The sequence below is a fragment of the Puntigrus tetrazona genome, chromosome 14 (genome assembly GCF_018831695.1).
Source record: "Puntigrus tetrazona isolate hp1 chromosome 14, ASM1883169v1, whole genome shotgun sequence".
Taxonomy (NCBI): domain Eukaryota; kingdom Metazoa; phylum Chordata; class Actinopteri; order Cypriniformes; family Cyprinidae; genus Puntigrus; species Puntigrus tetrazona.
Genome location: NC_056712.1, coordinates 3,274,876 through 3,290,308, shown reverse-complemented (window position 1 = coordinate 3,290,308; position 15,433 = coordinate 3,274,876). Strand labels below are relative to the sequence as shown.

At 38.2% G+C, this 15,433-nt stretch overlaps 1 protein-coding gene across 3 annotated transcripts; it reads left to right on the top strand.

Annotated features, from left to right (window-relative positions):
* The first annotated feature begins 5,291 nt into the window (after positions 1 to 5,291).
* Positions 5,292 to 15,018, top strand: LOC122357291. 3 transcript variants are annotated; one of them, XM_043256606.1, is made up of 6 exons: positions 5,292 to 5,618; positions 6,446 to 6,493; positions 10,067 to 11,130; positions 11,613 to 11,768; positions 14,125 to 14,223; positions 14,623 to 15,018. In XM_043256606.1, the coding sequence occupies exons 3-6, from the start codon at positions 10,081 to 10,083 to the stop codon at positions 14,917 to 14,919; spliced, it is 1,602 nt and encodes a 533-aa protein (XP_043112541.1). In that variant the 5' UTR covers positions 5,292 to 5,618; positions 6,446 to 6,493; positions 10,067 to 10,080; the 3' UTR covers positions 14,920 to 15,018. The 3 variants fall into 3 exon arrangements, 2 of the variants coding, with proteins under 2 accessions (XP_043112541.1, XP_043112540.1); XM_043256605.1 differs by having other exon boundaries at positions 5,292 to 6,493; XR_006252448.1 differs by lacking the exons at positions 10,067 to 11,130; positions 11,613 to 11,768; positions 14,125 to 14,223 and having other exon boundaries at positions 14,623 to 14,759.
* The last annotated feature ends 415 nt before the right edge of the window (positions 15,019 to 15,433 follow it).

Genomic DNA, 15,433 nt, shown 5'->3' with positions numbered 1-15,433 from the left:
CCACGTGATCACTCCAAACTGTGTCTCTTTTTTTTGTTTAAAAGGGTGTTTTTATGACTTCAGCTGAAATGGAGTTTTCAACGTGGTCGCTGTCGATACTGATACCCTGTTCTCCGAATTACTAAGCTTAATAAGATCAAATAAGGGCCACCACATCCACTCTCCTTTAAAATGGAGAGACAAAAGGTTTATCGGTCTGACACAGAGTGTCAGTAATGTACAACGACCACATTAAACAGTCCATTTCCAGCTGAACGCGATAAAAACACCTATTGACATGAATAAAGAAACTTCGGACTAATCACGTGGTCACGTGATGACGTGGCTAACAAACTAAGACTTCTAAAAGTTGTTTGACACGAACAAAATTAAATAAAATCTTTGAAGCGTGTTCATAAATCGTAAACTACTCCACGCCTCCACGTGATCACTCCAAACTGTGTATTTTTTGTTCATGTAAACGAGAGTTTTATGACTTCAGCTGAAATGGAGTTTTCAACGTGGTCGCAGCGATACTGATACCCTGTTCTCCGAATTACTAAGCGAATAAGATCAAATAAGGGCCACTACATCCACTCTCCTTTAAATGGAGAGAGAGAAAAGGTTTATCGGTCTGACACAAAGTGTCAGTAATGTACAACGACCACGTTAAACAGTCCATTCCCAGCTGAACGCGATAAAAACACCCATTGACATGAATAAAGAAACTTCGTTCGGACTAATCACGTGGTCACGTGATGACGTGGCTAACAAACTAAGACTTCTAAAAGTTGTTTGACACGAACAAAATTAAATAAAATCTTTGAAGCGTGTTCATAAATCGTAAAACTACTCCACGCTCAACGCGATCACTCCAAACTATGTCCTTTTCTTCATGTAAGCAAGAGTTTTTATGACTTCAGCTGAAATGGAGTTTTCAACGTGGTCGCCAAAGCGATACTGATACCCTGTTCTCCCGAATTACTGTTTAATAAGATCAAATAAGGGCCACCACATCCACTCTCCTTTAAATGGAGAGAGAGAAAAGGTTTATCGGTCTGACACAAAGTGTCAGTAATGTACAACGACCACGTTAAACAGTCCATTTCAGCTGAACGCAATAAAAACACCCATTGACATGAATAAAGAAACTTCGTTCGACTAATCACGTGGTCACGTGATGACGTGGCTAACAAACTAAGATTTCTAAAAGTTGTTTGACACGAACAAAATTAAATGAAATCTTTGAAGCGTGTTCATAAATCGTAGAAAACTACTCCACGCTCAACGTGATCACTCCACACTGTGTCTTTTTCTTCATGTAAACGAGAGTTTTTATGACTTCAGCTGAAATGGAGTTTTCAACGTGGTCGCTCCGTTCGACTAATCACGTGGTCACGTGATGACGTGTCAAACAAACTAAGACTTCTAAAAGTTGTTTGACACGAACAAAATTAAATAAAATCTTTGAAGCGTGTTCATAAATCGTAAACTACTCCACGCTCCACGTGATCACTCCAAACTGTGTATGTTTGTTCATGTAAACAAGAGTTTTTATGACTTCAGCTGAAATGGAGTTTTCAACGTGGTCGCTCGTTCGGACTAATCACGTGGTCAACGTGATGACTAAGATCTAACAAGGCCACTAAGACTTCTAAAATGTTTATTTGACACAGAACAAAATTAAATAAACAGTCTCTTGAAGCGATGTTCATAAATCGACATGAAAAAGAAACTCCACGACTAATCACGTGATCACTCCATGACTGTGTCTCTTTTTTGACTTAAAAGGGTGTTGTTTGATGAACAAAAGCTTAAATGGAATCTTTCAAGCGTGTTCATAAATCGTGAAAACTACCCTGTTCACGCTCAACGCGATCACTCCAAACTTTGTCTTTTCTTCATAAGCAAGAGTTTTTATGACTTCAGCTGAAATGAGTTTTCAACGTGAGACGCTCCTGTTCGGACTAATCACGTACTGTCACAGAGTGTCTAACAAACTGTAGACTACGACCACATTAAACAGTCCATTTCCAGCTGAACGTGATAAAAACACCCATTGACATGAATAATCTTGAAACTTCGTTCGGACTAATCACTTGGTCACGTGATGACGCGGATAACAAACTAAGACTTCTAAAAGTTTGCTGTTTGACACGAACAAAATTGAAATAAAATCTTTTCAACGTGCGCTGTTCATAAATCATAAAACTACTCCGACCAGCGCCCAAATAAGATCCACTCTCCTTTAAACTGTGTAAAGTTTGTTGACACAAAGTGTCAGTAATGTACAACGAGACGTTAAACAGTGACTTCAGCTGAAATGGAGTTTTCAACCATTGACATGAATAAAGAAACTTCGTTTCGACTAATCACGTGGTCACGTGATGACTTGTCTAACAAACTAAGACTTCTAAAAGTTGTTTGACACGAACAAAATTAAATAAAATCTTTGAAGCGTGTTCATAAATCGTAAAACTACTCCACGCTCCACGTGATCAATCCAAACTGTGTCTCTTTTTTTGTTTAAAATGGTGTTTTTATGACTTCAGCTGAAATGGAGTTTTCAACGTGGTCGCTGTGCGATACTGATACCCTGTTCTCCGAACTACTAAGCGAATAAGATCAAATAAAGGCCACCACATCCACTCTCTTTTAAATGGAGAAAGAAAAGGTTTATCGGTCTGACACAGAGTGTCAGTAATGTACAACGACCACGTTAAACAGTCCATTCCCAGCTGAACGCGATAAAAACACCCATTGACATGAATAAAGAAACTTCGTTCGGACTAATCACGTGGTCACGTGATGACGTGGCTAACAAACTAAGACTTCTAAAAGTTGTTTGACACGAACAAAATTAAATAAAATCTTTGAAGCGTGTTCATAAATCGTAAAACTACTCCACGCTCAACGTGATCACTCCACACTGTGTCTTTTTGTTCTTCATGTAAACGAGAGTTTTTATGACTTCAGCTGAAATGGAGTTTTCAACGTGGTCGCCTCGCTCGACTAATCACGTGGTCACGTGATGACTTGTCTAACAAACTAAGACTTCTAAAGTTGTTTGACACGAACAAAATTAAATAAAATCTTTGAAGCGTGTTCATAAATCGTAAAACTACTCCACGCCCACGTGATCACTCCAAACTGTGTCTCTTTTTGTTTAAAAGGGTGTTTTTATGACTTCAGCTGAAATGGAGTTTTCAACGTGGTCACAATGCGATAATGATACCCTGTTCTCCGAATTACTAAGCGAATAAGATCAAATAAGGGCTACCACATCCACTCTCCTTTAAATGGAGAGACAAAAGTTTTATCGGTCTGACACAAACTGTGTCAGTGTCAGGTAATGTACAACGTGAACAGCGATAATGATACCCTGTTCTCGTACTAGCTTTAATAAACACATCCACTCCATTTCTGGAGAGACTAAGCTGACAACGACCACGTTAAAAAGTCCATTTCAGCTGAACGCGATAAAAACACCCATTGACATGAATAAAGAAACTTGTTCGGACTAATCACGTGGTCACGTGATGACGTGGCTAACAAACTAAGACTTCTAAAAGTTGTTTGACACGAACAAAATTAAATAAAATCTTTGAAGCGTGTTCATAAATCGTAAAACTACTCCACGCTCCACGTGATCACTCCAAACTGTGTCTCTTTTTTTGTTTAAAAGGGTGTTTTTATGACTTCAGCTGAAATGGAGTTTTCAACGTGGTCGCCAGTGCGATACTGATACCCTGTTCTCCAATTACTAAGCGAATAAGATCAAATAAGGGCCACCACATCCACTCTCTTTTAAATGGAGAAAGAAAAGGTTTATCGGTCTGACACAGAGTGTCAGTACTGTACAACGACCACGTTAAACAGTCCATTCCCAGCTGAACGCGATAAAAACACCCATTGACATGAATAAAGAAACTTCGTTCGACTAATCACGTGGTCACGTGATGACGTGGCTTACAAACTAAGACTTCTAAAAGTTGTTTGACACGAACAAAATTAAATAAAATCTTTGAAGCGTGTTCATAAATCGTAAAACTACTCCACGCTCCACGTGATCACTCCAAACTGTGTCTCTTTTTTTGTTTAAAAGGGTGTTTTTATGACTTCAGCTGAAATGGAGTTTTCAACGTGGTCGCTGTGCGATACTGATACCCTGTTCTCCGAATTACTAAGCGAATAAGATCAAATAAGGGCCACCACATCCACTCTCCTTTAAATGGAGAGACAAAAGGTTTATCGGTGTGACACAGAGTCAGTAATGTACAACGACCACGTTAAACAGTCCATTTCAGCTGAATGCGATAAAAACACCCATTGACATGAATAAAGAAACTCCATTCGACTAATCACGTGGTCACGTGATGACGTACTAACAAACTAAGACTTCTAAAAGTTGTTTGACACGAACAAAATTAAATAAAATCTTTGAAGCGTGTTCATAAATCGTAAAAACTACTCCACGCTCCACGTGATCACTCCGAACTGTGTCTCTTTTTTGTTTAAAAGGGTGTTTTTATGACTTCAGCTGAAATGGAGTTTTCAACGTGGTCGCTAAAGCGACACTGATACCCTGTTCTCCGAACTACTAAGCTTAATAAGATCAAATAAGGGCCACTCACATGCACTCTCCTCTTAAAATGGAGAGAGAAAAGGTTTATCGGTCTGACACAGTGTCAGTAATGTACAACGACCACGTTAAACAGTCCATTCCCAGCTGAACGCGATAAAAACACCCATTGACATGAATAAAGAAACTTCGTTCGACTAATCACGTGGTCACGTGATGACGTGGCTAACAAACTAAGACTTCTAAAAGTTGTTTGACACGAACAAAATTAAATAAAATCTTTGAAGCGTGTTCATAAATCGTAAAACTACTCCACGCTCCAACGTGATCACTCCACACTGTGTCTTTTTCTTCATGTAAGCGAGAGTTTTTATGACTTCAGCTGAAATGGAGTTTTCAACGTGGTCGCTCAGTTCGACTAATCACGTGGTCACGTGATGACTTGTCTAACAAACTAAGACTTCTAAAAGTTGTTTGACACGAACAAAATTAAATAAAATCTTTGAAGCGTGTTCATAAATCGTAAAACTACTCCACGCTCCACGTGATCACTCCAAACTGTGTCTCTTTTTGTTTAAAAGGTGTTTTTATGACTTCAGCTGAAATGGAGTTTTCAACGTGGTCGCTGTGCGATACTGATACCCTGTTCTCAGTGCTACACCCACAAAGTAGGTTTTAAATACTTTAAATAGTTTTAATCTAGTTTATTTTATTTGTTTTATACTAAAACGTATTAATATATTTCCTCTTTACTTAAAATATATCAGTTTTTATATAACAATATATTTTAAGTAAAGCTATTGCAATTTATTTGGGTAGTTATTTGTATATGGTTGTTGTGTACAAGAAATGTTATAAAAGTGAGTTGACATACACAATTTATTAGAGCAGTTGTCGGTGTGACAGGTTTGTTCATCAAACGTAAATATTTTAAAATTTTTAGTAGTTGGCATTATCCATTTTTCACTGGCGGGGACTTGCCCAGGCAGATGCAGCATCTTCGACACTTCAACTGTTTGAACGCTGCAGCGGATCTTTTCAGGGACTGATTAACACGGTAAGTTGAGCAAATTTAACCGAGTGATTGATGTAGAATCACGCGAAATCGCTTACTCTACTAGGGAGCTGAGGTTAGGTTTGCAAATTGCACTGTATAGCCAGCTATCCTGCACACGACAAGCCGACAACGGCCGCTCTGATAATGAAAATATTGGACATTAAACGCTAAGGTAAAAGTTAACCTAAGTTAACATTAGTACTAGGCTAGTTTAAGTTAACGCTTAACTAACGGTTAAAAATGATATTATTGGTAAAATTAAAGCCAAAGTAGCCTTAAAACACATAGTAGCCATGACTACAGAACTTATTTCATTTCATATTAACAATGCGGTCTCCGGTGGGCTTTGCAGCTGCGTTATCAGCAGCAGAGATGCTAGTGAATTTGATAGCAGTGGCTCACCTGTTACTAGCAGCACCTGCTAACATCGCCACTGTTACAACATTTAGGATGGACTTGTTTAAAAACGCAAATACTCAGGTATTAATTAGTTGCACAAATGCCCTCCGTTATATTTTTAGATTGCACAGATTATTTCGGAATCATATGTGATCGAAACGGTCGCAGTTTAGAGCCTTCAGGCAATAGTTTTGCGGGCAAATCAGAGATCATGTTATTATACTTTTGCATTACTAAAGTAGATGCACAGAACTGACTGTAGAGATGTATGTTTAGACTTCTCTGTCTGATTTTAGAGATTTGATCCACGTTTTTTTTTATTCTGCAAAGAATTATTCTGCAAAACTATGTCTAACCTATTACTTAAATCAATTACATTTACAACTGATTTTTAACTTTATTCTAACATGTATTTTCCTGGTCTTTAGATACCCAAGCACTTTTGTTACCTGAGGGTCTTCAAGCTTCATATTCAGGTAAGAAAAAATTAAGAAAAGATACAATTGCAGCTATAACTATTCCCAGGTAAGTAAAACATAGGTAAAATTGCAAACAATAGTGTGGGCTCAATACAATTACATTTCTGTAGATGTTTTTTATGTACCAACCACCAATAGAAGGCAGATATGATCACCTTTCTGTCTCCTCCTCCCCACAACACTAACATTTACTCAACTTTCTTCTATGATAATTTAAGGTCCTGACATGTGGTGACCAAAATCCTTAATCTAGTTAAATATACTGTACAAATAAAAACAGGCTTTAAAAAGTTTATCATAAAAATTAAATTGGAGAAAAAGTAAATTAAATGTGGCTTCAGCAGACAACCACAACACTGATGCCTGAACGTAAGGGATGCTATAATTGACAGGTGACCAAAATGTAACGCACCATTACACTGAATAAAATGACAGATTTCTTTCAAATTTGATCTTGTTGACAACACTTGGAATAATTTAAGTACACAACACAAAGTATATAACATACATATTTTTTGTAGACAATTTAATACAAAAAGTTACATATTGCTTTAAATTATTTATATGATTTAATAATCTTGGCATCCTGAGGGGTTTCATCCTTGTATCATTCTAATCTAAACATTAAAAAAATGGTGAGCCTTCACTATTGTAACTGCAAAGTTTACCTAAGATGTCATTACATTGCCTTTAATTTCCTCTCTAATTCATGTAGGCACAGGTAAAAATGAGTTGGCTATGCAAAAGATGCAGTGAACACCTACCTACCAGAAGTGAGATTTTGAAACATTATAGACTCCATCATGGAACCTTCAGCCATAGTCATTCATTACCATGCATATACTTGGAATGTCCATGTTCCTTCAAAACTTGGAGTAGTTTGCATTCACATTTGTCTCGATGCCATGTGGAAAGTCAGACACAAAGACCTGAGATTGTCCTGTCCTTTACATGCCTGGTGTGTAGGACACAAGGTTTTCCAACAGAGAGAGAATATTTTGCACATGTTGGCCATCACCTTAAAAGTAGTGAGACTGTTGAGTGCGTGTTTGAAGGGTGCGATTTTCAAACCAATATTTATGGAACATTTACAGCACACAAACACAGGAAGCACACTCCTCATATTCTGAGTGATTTTAAAAGAGCTGTTCTTTTGGAAAAGCCAAATGAGGAATCAACTTCTGAACCAGGTAACACTGGAGACACCCATGATGAGAATATGGATGAAGGTAGTGGAGAAGGAACCAGCTCAGATGCACATTCTGTGGAAAAGGATGACAGGCACTTAATTGTGGACCATATAGCTTCTTTCCTGCTCAAACTGGAAAGTGTGCATAATGTCTCAAACAGGTGTATTGATGAATTAATAGATGAAATGCAGTTTGTGTCATCAGCATCTATACCAATTATCAGAGACTTTGTTGAATCACACTTGAAGAAGAATAATTGTGCGATTGATAGCACAGTTGTCACATCTTTATTTGATGAGTTAAATGAATCCAGCCCCATAAGCATGGCTTTTGATAAGGCTGGTCCGCTGTCGTCAGCTTTCAAAAGGAGACAGTACTTTCTACAAAGGTTTAACGTTGTAGAGCCTGTTGAATATATGCTCGATCCGAATGAAAATGAGAGTTTTCAGTATGTTCCAATCCTTGAATCATTGAAACAAATTTTAAAACAATGAAGATATCAGAGAGAAGTTCCTTACAGATGATGAACACACAATTATTCCTGCACGGTACAGATCATTCCGTGATGGTGCCATTTATAGAGAGAATGATTTTTATTCTGAAGAGCAGAGAATCTGTATATTCCTTTATGTAGATGACTTTGAGGTATGCAATCCCTTAGGAACATCTCGAAGGAAACATAAGATAACAGCCGTATACTGGATATTGGGAAATATCCAATCCTGTTTTCGGTCCACACTAACTTCAGTGTATCTTGCACTTTTGTGCAAAGCTAATAATATTAAAAGGTTTGGCTATGCAGAGGTTCTCAAGCCACTCTTGGATGACATAGCTACACTGGAACAAGATGGTATTTTGGTTCCTGTTCTTGGGAAAACTGTCAAAGGACTGTTTACTGTGTAGTTGCTGACAATCTTGGCGCACATTCAGTTGCTGGTCTTGTTGAAAGTTTCTCAGGACCATACATTTGCAGGTTCTGTCTAGGAGAGCACGTTGACTTTCAAGAAAAGGAAGTGCGATCAGGTGCTTTTCACATCCGGACAAAGGAGGATTATTCCGCTCATGTTAAAACTCTACAAGCAAACCCTGCACTACCCCACTGCTATGGTGTGAAAAGGCCTTGCCCACTGACAGAGAAACTATGCCATTTTCACATGGTTGAGGGCTATCCGCCTGATATTTTGCACGACCTTTTTGAGGGGATTATTCCCATGGAATTAGCACTGTGCTTTAGTGATTTCATAGCCAAAAAGTACATTACACTTGACGACCTTAACAACACAATCAAATCATTTCCATACAAGTGGGGAGATAAGACAGACAGTCCACAGCCCATTCCCATTGCATTCTCCACTGGAAAAGTATCGAGGAAATGCCCACGAAAACTGGACCCTCATCAGACTGCTCCCAGTAATGATAGGACACAAGATACCACTGAATGATCCTGCATGGAATGTAATAATGTGTCTTAAAGAGATAGTTGAACTTGTGGTAGCACCAACCCAAACTGAAGCAAGTTTGTCATATCTTGACACAAAGATTTCTGAGCATCGACTTAGATTACTTGCTGCATTTCCTCAGGTTAAGTTGATCCCCAAACACCACTTCCTGGAGCATTATCCAGCACTCATTAAAGTGTTTGGACCTGTCATTGCACTTTGGACGATGCGATTCGAGGAAAAACATCGTTATTTCAAACAAGTTGTAAGACATACAGGGAATTTCAAAAACATACTATTTTCCCTTGCAACCAAGCATCAGTTGATGATTGCACACCATCTGCAAGCAACCACAACAGCTCCTACATTCAGTACTGCCAGAGTATCCCAAGTGCCTGTAGCTGTTTTGCATACAAATGTACAGTGTGTGATAAGAAGAGTGTCTCCAGGTCAGACTACTGTACATCTTTCCAACACTGTGTCAGTTTATGGAACTACATACTCTAAAGGCATGATTTTGGCCTATGGGTCTACTGCAGGACTTCCAGACTTTATTGAAGTTCTTCAGATAGTCATTCTGAGAGACAAGGTCCATTTCATTGCTAAAGTATTCATTTCCTGGTATGATGAGCACTTTCGAGCGTTTGAGCTGGAGAGCACAGAGCTTGTAGTTTTTGTGGAACAGAAGGATCTCAGTGATGTATGTCCGCTCTCAGACTACAAGGTTGCAGGAAGGCGTATGGTGATGCTGAAGCGCCATATTTGTCTTGAATAGATACGCATTTCATATACCATTTGGTGTATTTTAATTGGTACTGATGTATGCATTTTTCACAGTTCTCTTCAAGTTTCTTTTATATACCATTCACATACAACAAAGAATGCTTGCTAAACAATGCCTAACTGAATGTAAAAATATGTTGTTTTGTCATATTTTTAAGGCTACATCACCAAAATGGAGGCAGCTGTAAAATTTCGAGTCATCCTGGACCATGACATAAAGAAACTTTGTCTTCCTGGAATGCCAGATACAGTTAAAGAGTTGGAAGCAACAATAAAACAAACATTTGGGATCTCAATGGACATAAGCCTTCAGCGCAAAGACCAGGATTTTGATGACTTTGTTACTTTAAGTTCAATTGATGACCTGAAGGATAGGGACACCCTGAAAGTAGTGTATGTTCCACCTGTCATTTTGTTTACAAATGTTGACATTCCTGAGCTCCCAAAAGAAGACTGCTCTGTCTCCAGATCAGTGTCAGAAAATGACTCTTTGTCTCTACCATCAACATCAAGTGGCTCCATCTCTGCGGAATCTGATGACACTATAATACTCAGTCCCCGTAGCCCTGGAATGCACAAGCCATGGCCAACTGAGTTTCCTATCCCAAAGTTTTCATATAACACTGAACTCGTGCTTCAAAAAGGCAATGAAAACTACCTCAGAGATGGTTCCCTTTTGTGCAAAGAGAAGTCTTACCCTGGTGTTAAGTCCAACATTCTGGAGTGTTTAGCTGAGCTCATCTTTTCTTACACTCCCTACCCAAGTGATGCACATCGATGTGCAGTCGCAGAGGCTCTCATAAAAAAGAACCCATGTTTGAAGGAGCCAGGCTCCTTCAATGGTCTCTATGGATGGCAGCAGAGCCTGAAGTATAAGGTAGGAAACTACCGAAGCAAACTACGGATGCATGGGATTCCAGAAGTCTTGGTGAACTCTCTAAAGCGCAAATCTTCTGAAGATAAGCAACCAGCAAAGAATATAAAAAAACCACGAAAAGCTGAGGTTAACTACCTGCCCCCTCATCCAGCTGGGGAAACAGAAGATTCCCTTGAGAGTAACAGGCTGGACTTGATTTCTGAGACAAAGAAAAAGAATAACAGCAGAGTTGTAAATGAGATGATGTCAAGAACCTTCAGTTTGAGAAGACAGGAGATTGTAGGTCAAGCCCCAAGTGTTGCAGATCTTCTAGAGAGATGGCCTGCCCTCTTTGAACCATCACAGGTAAGGTAAACTCAACAAAGTTGACTAGCTAAAATCTGATTCTTTTTCATCTACTATTATGGCTAAAAAAAAGTCAACAGTATCTTTTTCAAATTATAATTCACAAAACTTTCTTCAACATCAGACTCTTTTATGAGGTCTTCTCAGAGGTCTTTTATGCTGTGCCACATTTAGTTTAATTTCACATTGCTCAGTTATGGTACATGGCCCATAATTGTGAGGACAGGGCACATAAGGCAACAAACTTCACTAAAGATTCAATTTCATTCTTGCATTTTTCATACTTATATTTTTTAATACTATAAATAACTATATAGTAAATATATTCCTTTACTGCTTGACACTGTCCATGATTTTCATTTGGTTGAAAACTAATTTGTATCCAAAACTCTCAAGCTGTTTGAAGCACAGAAAAAAACATATCATAAACATATATTTTGGTATGTAACTATGTAACTAAGATGGTGTATTTCTCTTTACAGATCTATGAAGAGTTCCTGAGAATCAGTGGCATATCTCTTGAATCAACATTTATGTCACAGTTGGACAGGCAAACTCCAAAGCTGTTGTCACTTTTCAACGCAAAAGGAGGAGCCGTCGGGCAAAGAATCAAGTCCCAAATGATGACACTCATCCAGGTAAAAGGGAAAATTTGTCTTATGTAATTTACCATCCAAAATGTATTCTCTATCATGTAGTTAGTCAGCAATATTTCACCATGTTCCTACGGTGGCCGAGAGAGCTCAACACGCTGCAACTTAGAAAACACATGCAAATACAAATAAAACACCAACAAATTAAGAAAACGTCTTCACCAGTTTGATAACACATGCGCTACAAATCCTCGCTACACTACCAAACACTGAAACGCGACGCAAATAAAGAAACGCGCTGCAAACACAGAAACGCGCCACAAATAAAGAAACGTGCTGCAAAAAGCACGGAGCACAACGGAAATGTTTCGCGGGGACCCTAAAAAGTGACGAACCCGGCTGGGACCTGATAATTTGTCAGTGGCTTTAGGTCAGAGGTGTTGTTCTTGAACCTAAGAAGTGAGTTTATTTGATCCTGATCATACGATTGCATGGTCTTTTGCATATTATTAGATTAAATAATCTTACGAATTACACAAATAACGGTGAAACGTTAATTTAATGCTATGGGTTCGCTACTTTTTAGGGTCCCCTCAAACATTTCCGTCGTGATCCTTGCTATTTGTGGCACGTTTCTGTGTTTGCAGCGCATTTCTTTATTTTCTTTATTTCTTTATTATTTATTTTTGGTAGTGTTGCGAGGATTTGTAGCGCATGTGTTATCAAACTGGTGAAGACGTTTTCTTAATTTGTTGGTGTTTTATTTGTATTTGCATGTATTTTCTAAGTTGCAGCGTGTTGAGCTCTCTCGGCCACCGTATGTTCCTAATGGGAAGGATGGTGTTGTGTGTGTATCTGCAGCATATGTTGAAATCTAGTGAGCCATTTGTTATGACACATGGTGAGCACATTCATACTACCCAGAGACTGATCTTAAAGGAACACTCCACTTTTTTTGCAAATAGGCTCATTTTCCAACTCCCCTCAGAGTTAAACAGATGAGTTTTAACGTTTTCGAATCCATTCAGCCGATCTCTGGTTCTCCCGGTAGCCCTTTTAGCATAGCTTAGCATAAATCATTGAATCAGATTAGACCATTAGCATCTCGCTCAAAAATAAAACCAAAGACTTTCGATATTTTTCCTATTTAAAATTTGACTCTTCTGTAGTTACATCGTACTAAGACCGGCAGAAAATGAAAAGTTGTGATTTTCTAGGCTGATATGACTAGGAACTATACTCTCGTTCTGGTGTAATAATCAAGAAAATTTGCTGCTGTACTATGGGTGCACAGGCGCAATGATATTACACAGCACCTGAATGTAGTCCCCAGCTAGATAACTTTCAACGTGACCAGCACTAAGCCACTAAGGTAATAGTAAAATAGCTGGGGACTACATTCAGGTGCTGCGTAATATCATTGTGCCTGTGCACCCATAGTACGACAGCAAATTTTCTTGATTATTACGCCAGAATGAGTATAGTTCCTAGTCATATCAGCCTAGAAAATCACAACTTTTCATTTTCTGCCAGTCTTAGTACACGATGTAACTACAGAAGAGTCAAGTTATAAATAGGAAAAATATTGACATTTTTTGGTTTTATTTTTGAGCATGATGCTAATGGTCTAATTTGATTCAATGATTTATGCTAAGCTATGGTAAAAAGGCTACCGGAAGAACCGGAGATCGGCTGAATGGATTCGAAAACGTTAAAACTCATCTGTTTAACTCTGGGTGAGTTAGAAAATGAGCCTATTTGCAAAAAAAGTGGAGTGTTCCTTTAACACCCTACATTGTCAGAACCCCCATCTCATTCTTTAAAGGACTACTACATGTAAGGCACTGTTCTAAGTTAGTGACAGTGAGTTAACATGGCCTTGCTATTTTTATGATCTAGTGTGAAAATGTATGCCCGAACATTCAGTGAAGTTACACTTTATCTGTGTACTCCAGGACTGTTATTTTTGTTAATAGACATGCTGGCTGCATATGTATGTAAGTGCATAAGTGATGCAATTCCCTCGTCACCATTTTCCAAGAGTGAGCCTTGCTCCTAAGCAGTCTCTTTACACATAAAAGTTCCACTAAAACAAGTTTAAGAAAGCTTTTGAGGTGATAGAATGCTACTAATAGAAGCTTGATTCATATTGATGAACACCGCCTACTTGGACAGTTAGATCTCAATTTTCTGAACTGTCCTCTTGACTTTTTTTTTTGAGTAAACAACATGTACATGTTTTTTTTTTTTTTTTTTTGGTGATAGTGTGAGATCTTGTAGTACGGTGGTGTATGTATAGTAGGACCTTTTACAGCAATTGAATAGTTAAAATACAGATGTTCTGCAGTTTGTGCTACTGTCATCAGGCTATGAATTTTGATCAGATTTTTCTTTTTGACAGGATCCATCTGCCTCTGTGGAGAAAAGGAGAGAAGTGGTCCTCAGATGCCTGATTGAGTATATGGGGGAGAGACAGGAAGACCTCATCAGTGTCCACCACGTATGTATTGGGCTTAAAGCTACTCTTCTATATTTCTGTCTGTATGTATTAATATTGTGATGACATGAAAGATATTTAAACTCTGTAGCTTAATAAACAGTAATGTGATCAGGTACAGGCAAGGACAATTGCATTGTTTTATTGTAATGCATCCTTTAAACCAGAAAAAGACATCACTCATGCTGGATCATGACAGTGTAGTACCACACTCTATGGCATTGTCATGGTAGACTTCACTGGTGCCATGCGCTAGTTACAGTATCTAATATTCACCACCTTTAGCAACAAAAGTAAAATTTTGACTTGGTGTCTTTTCTGTCTTTTACCTGTCTGCTCTCATTGCCTGTTCATCTGACCTAACTCTTGATTAATTTTTTGTTTGTTTGTTTCCACCAATAGAGTCATGATGAAAGCGAGGTGCAGGCTGAGCTTGGCAGTTGCCCACTGAAAATTTACATGTGCCATCATCCCGACACAATTGGAATTATCATAGAAGGAAAGCCCGTGGTCAGAGGTGTGCCAAACCTGTCGAAAGCATGCTGCCTCTTGTTTGGACTTACATATGCCCTCGACCTCAAGTATCCCCCAAAGTTGGTGTACACATTCGAGATATATCAGAGGCTGTTTGTGGGATTGGACCCCATGCGTCCTAAGCCATCATCCAAGTATACCAATCTCCTCATTAAGTTATCTTAGATGTTTTCTCAATGACATCTGACATTGTTTGCCATCATTTTACAAGTCTCTGAATTTTACAAGTATTTTGATTTAAAATACAAAAATCTTACAGATTTTCTTTTTCGTTTGTTTTGACAATACAATGTGATGTTATGGCTCACAGTTACATTTATCTAAACATTGCAGATTGGGCAGTTTGGCTATTTCACTTAACTGTTCAGAACAGGTTGAAATTACACTTACACAATGTTTGTTTTATATTATTGTGTACATGTGCAGCCACATTAATGGCCTCCGTTTTGTAGTCACTGTTAAATGTGACACTGGTTGACACTGAATAAATGTTGTCTTCAGTCTATCCTATCTTTTTCTTCTTCAATTGATTTTGTAATTGTTATTGACAGTCTGTTTATATAAAGTTAATCACTGTAGGGTTTAGAATATAAACATTTAAATTTATTTTCTGAGGGTATAGTCAGGACTCAATTAAAATGTTTATTCAAATATGATTAGATTAATTTTACTAAAAACA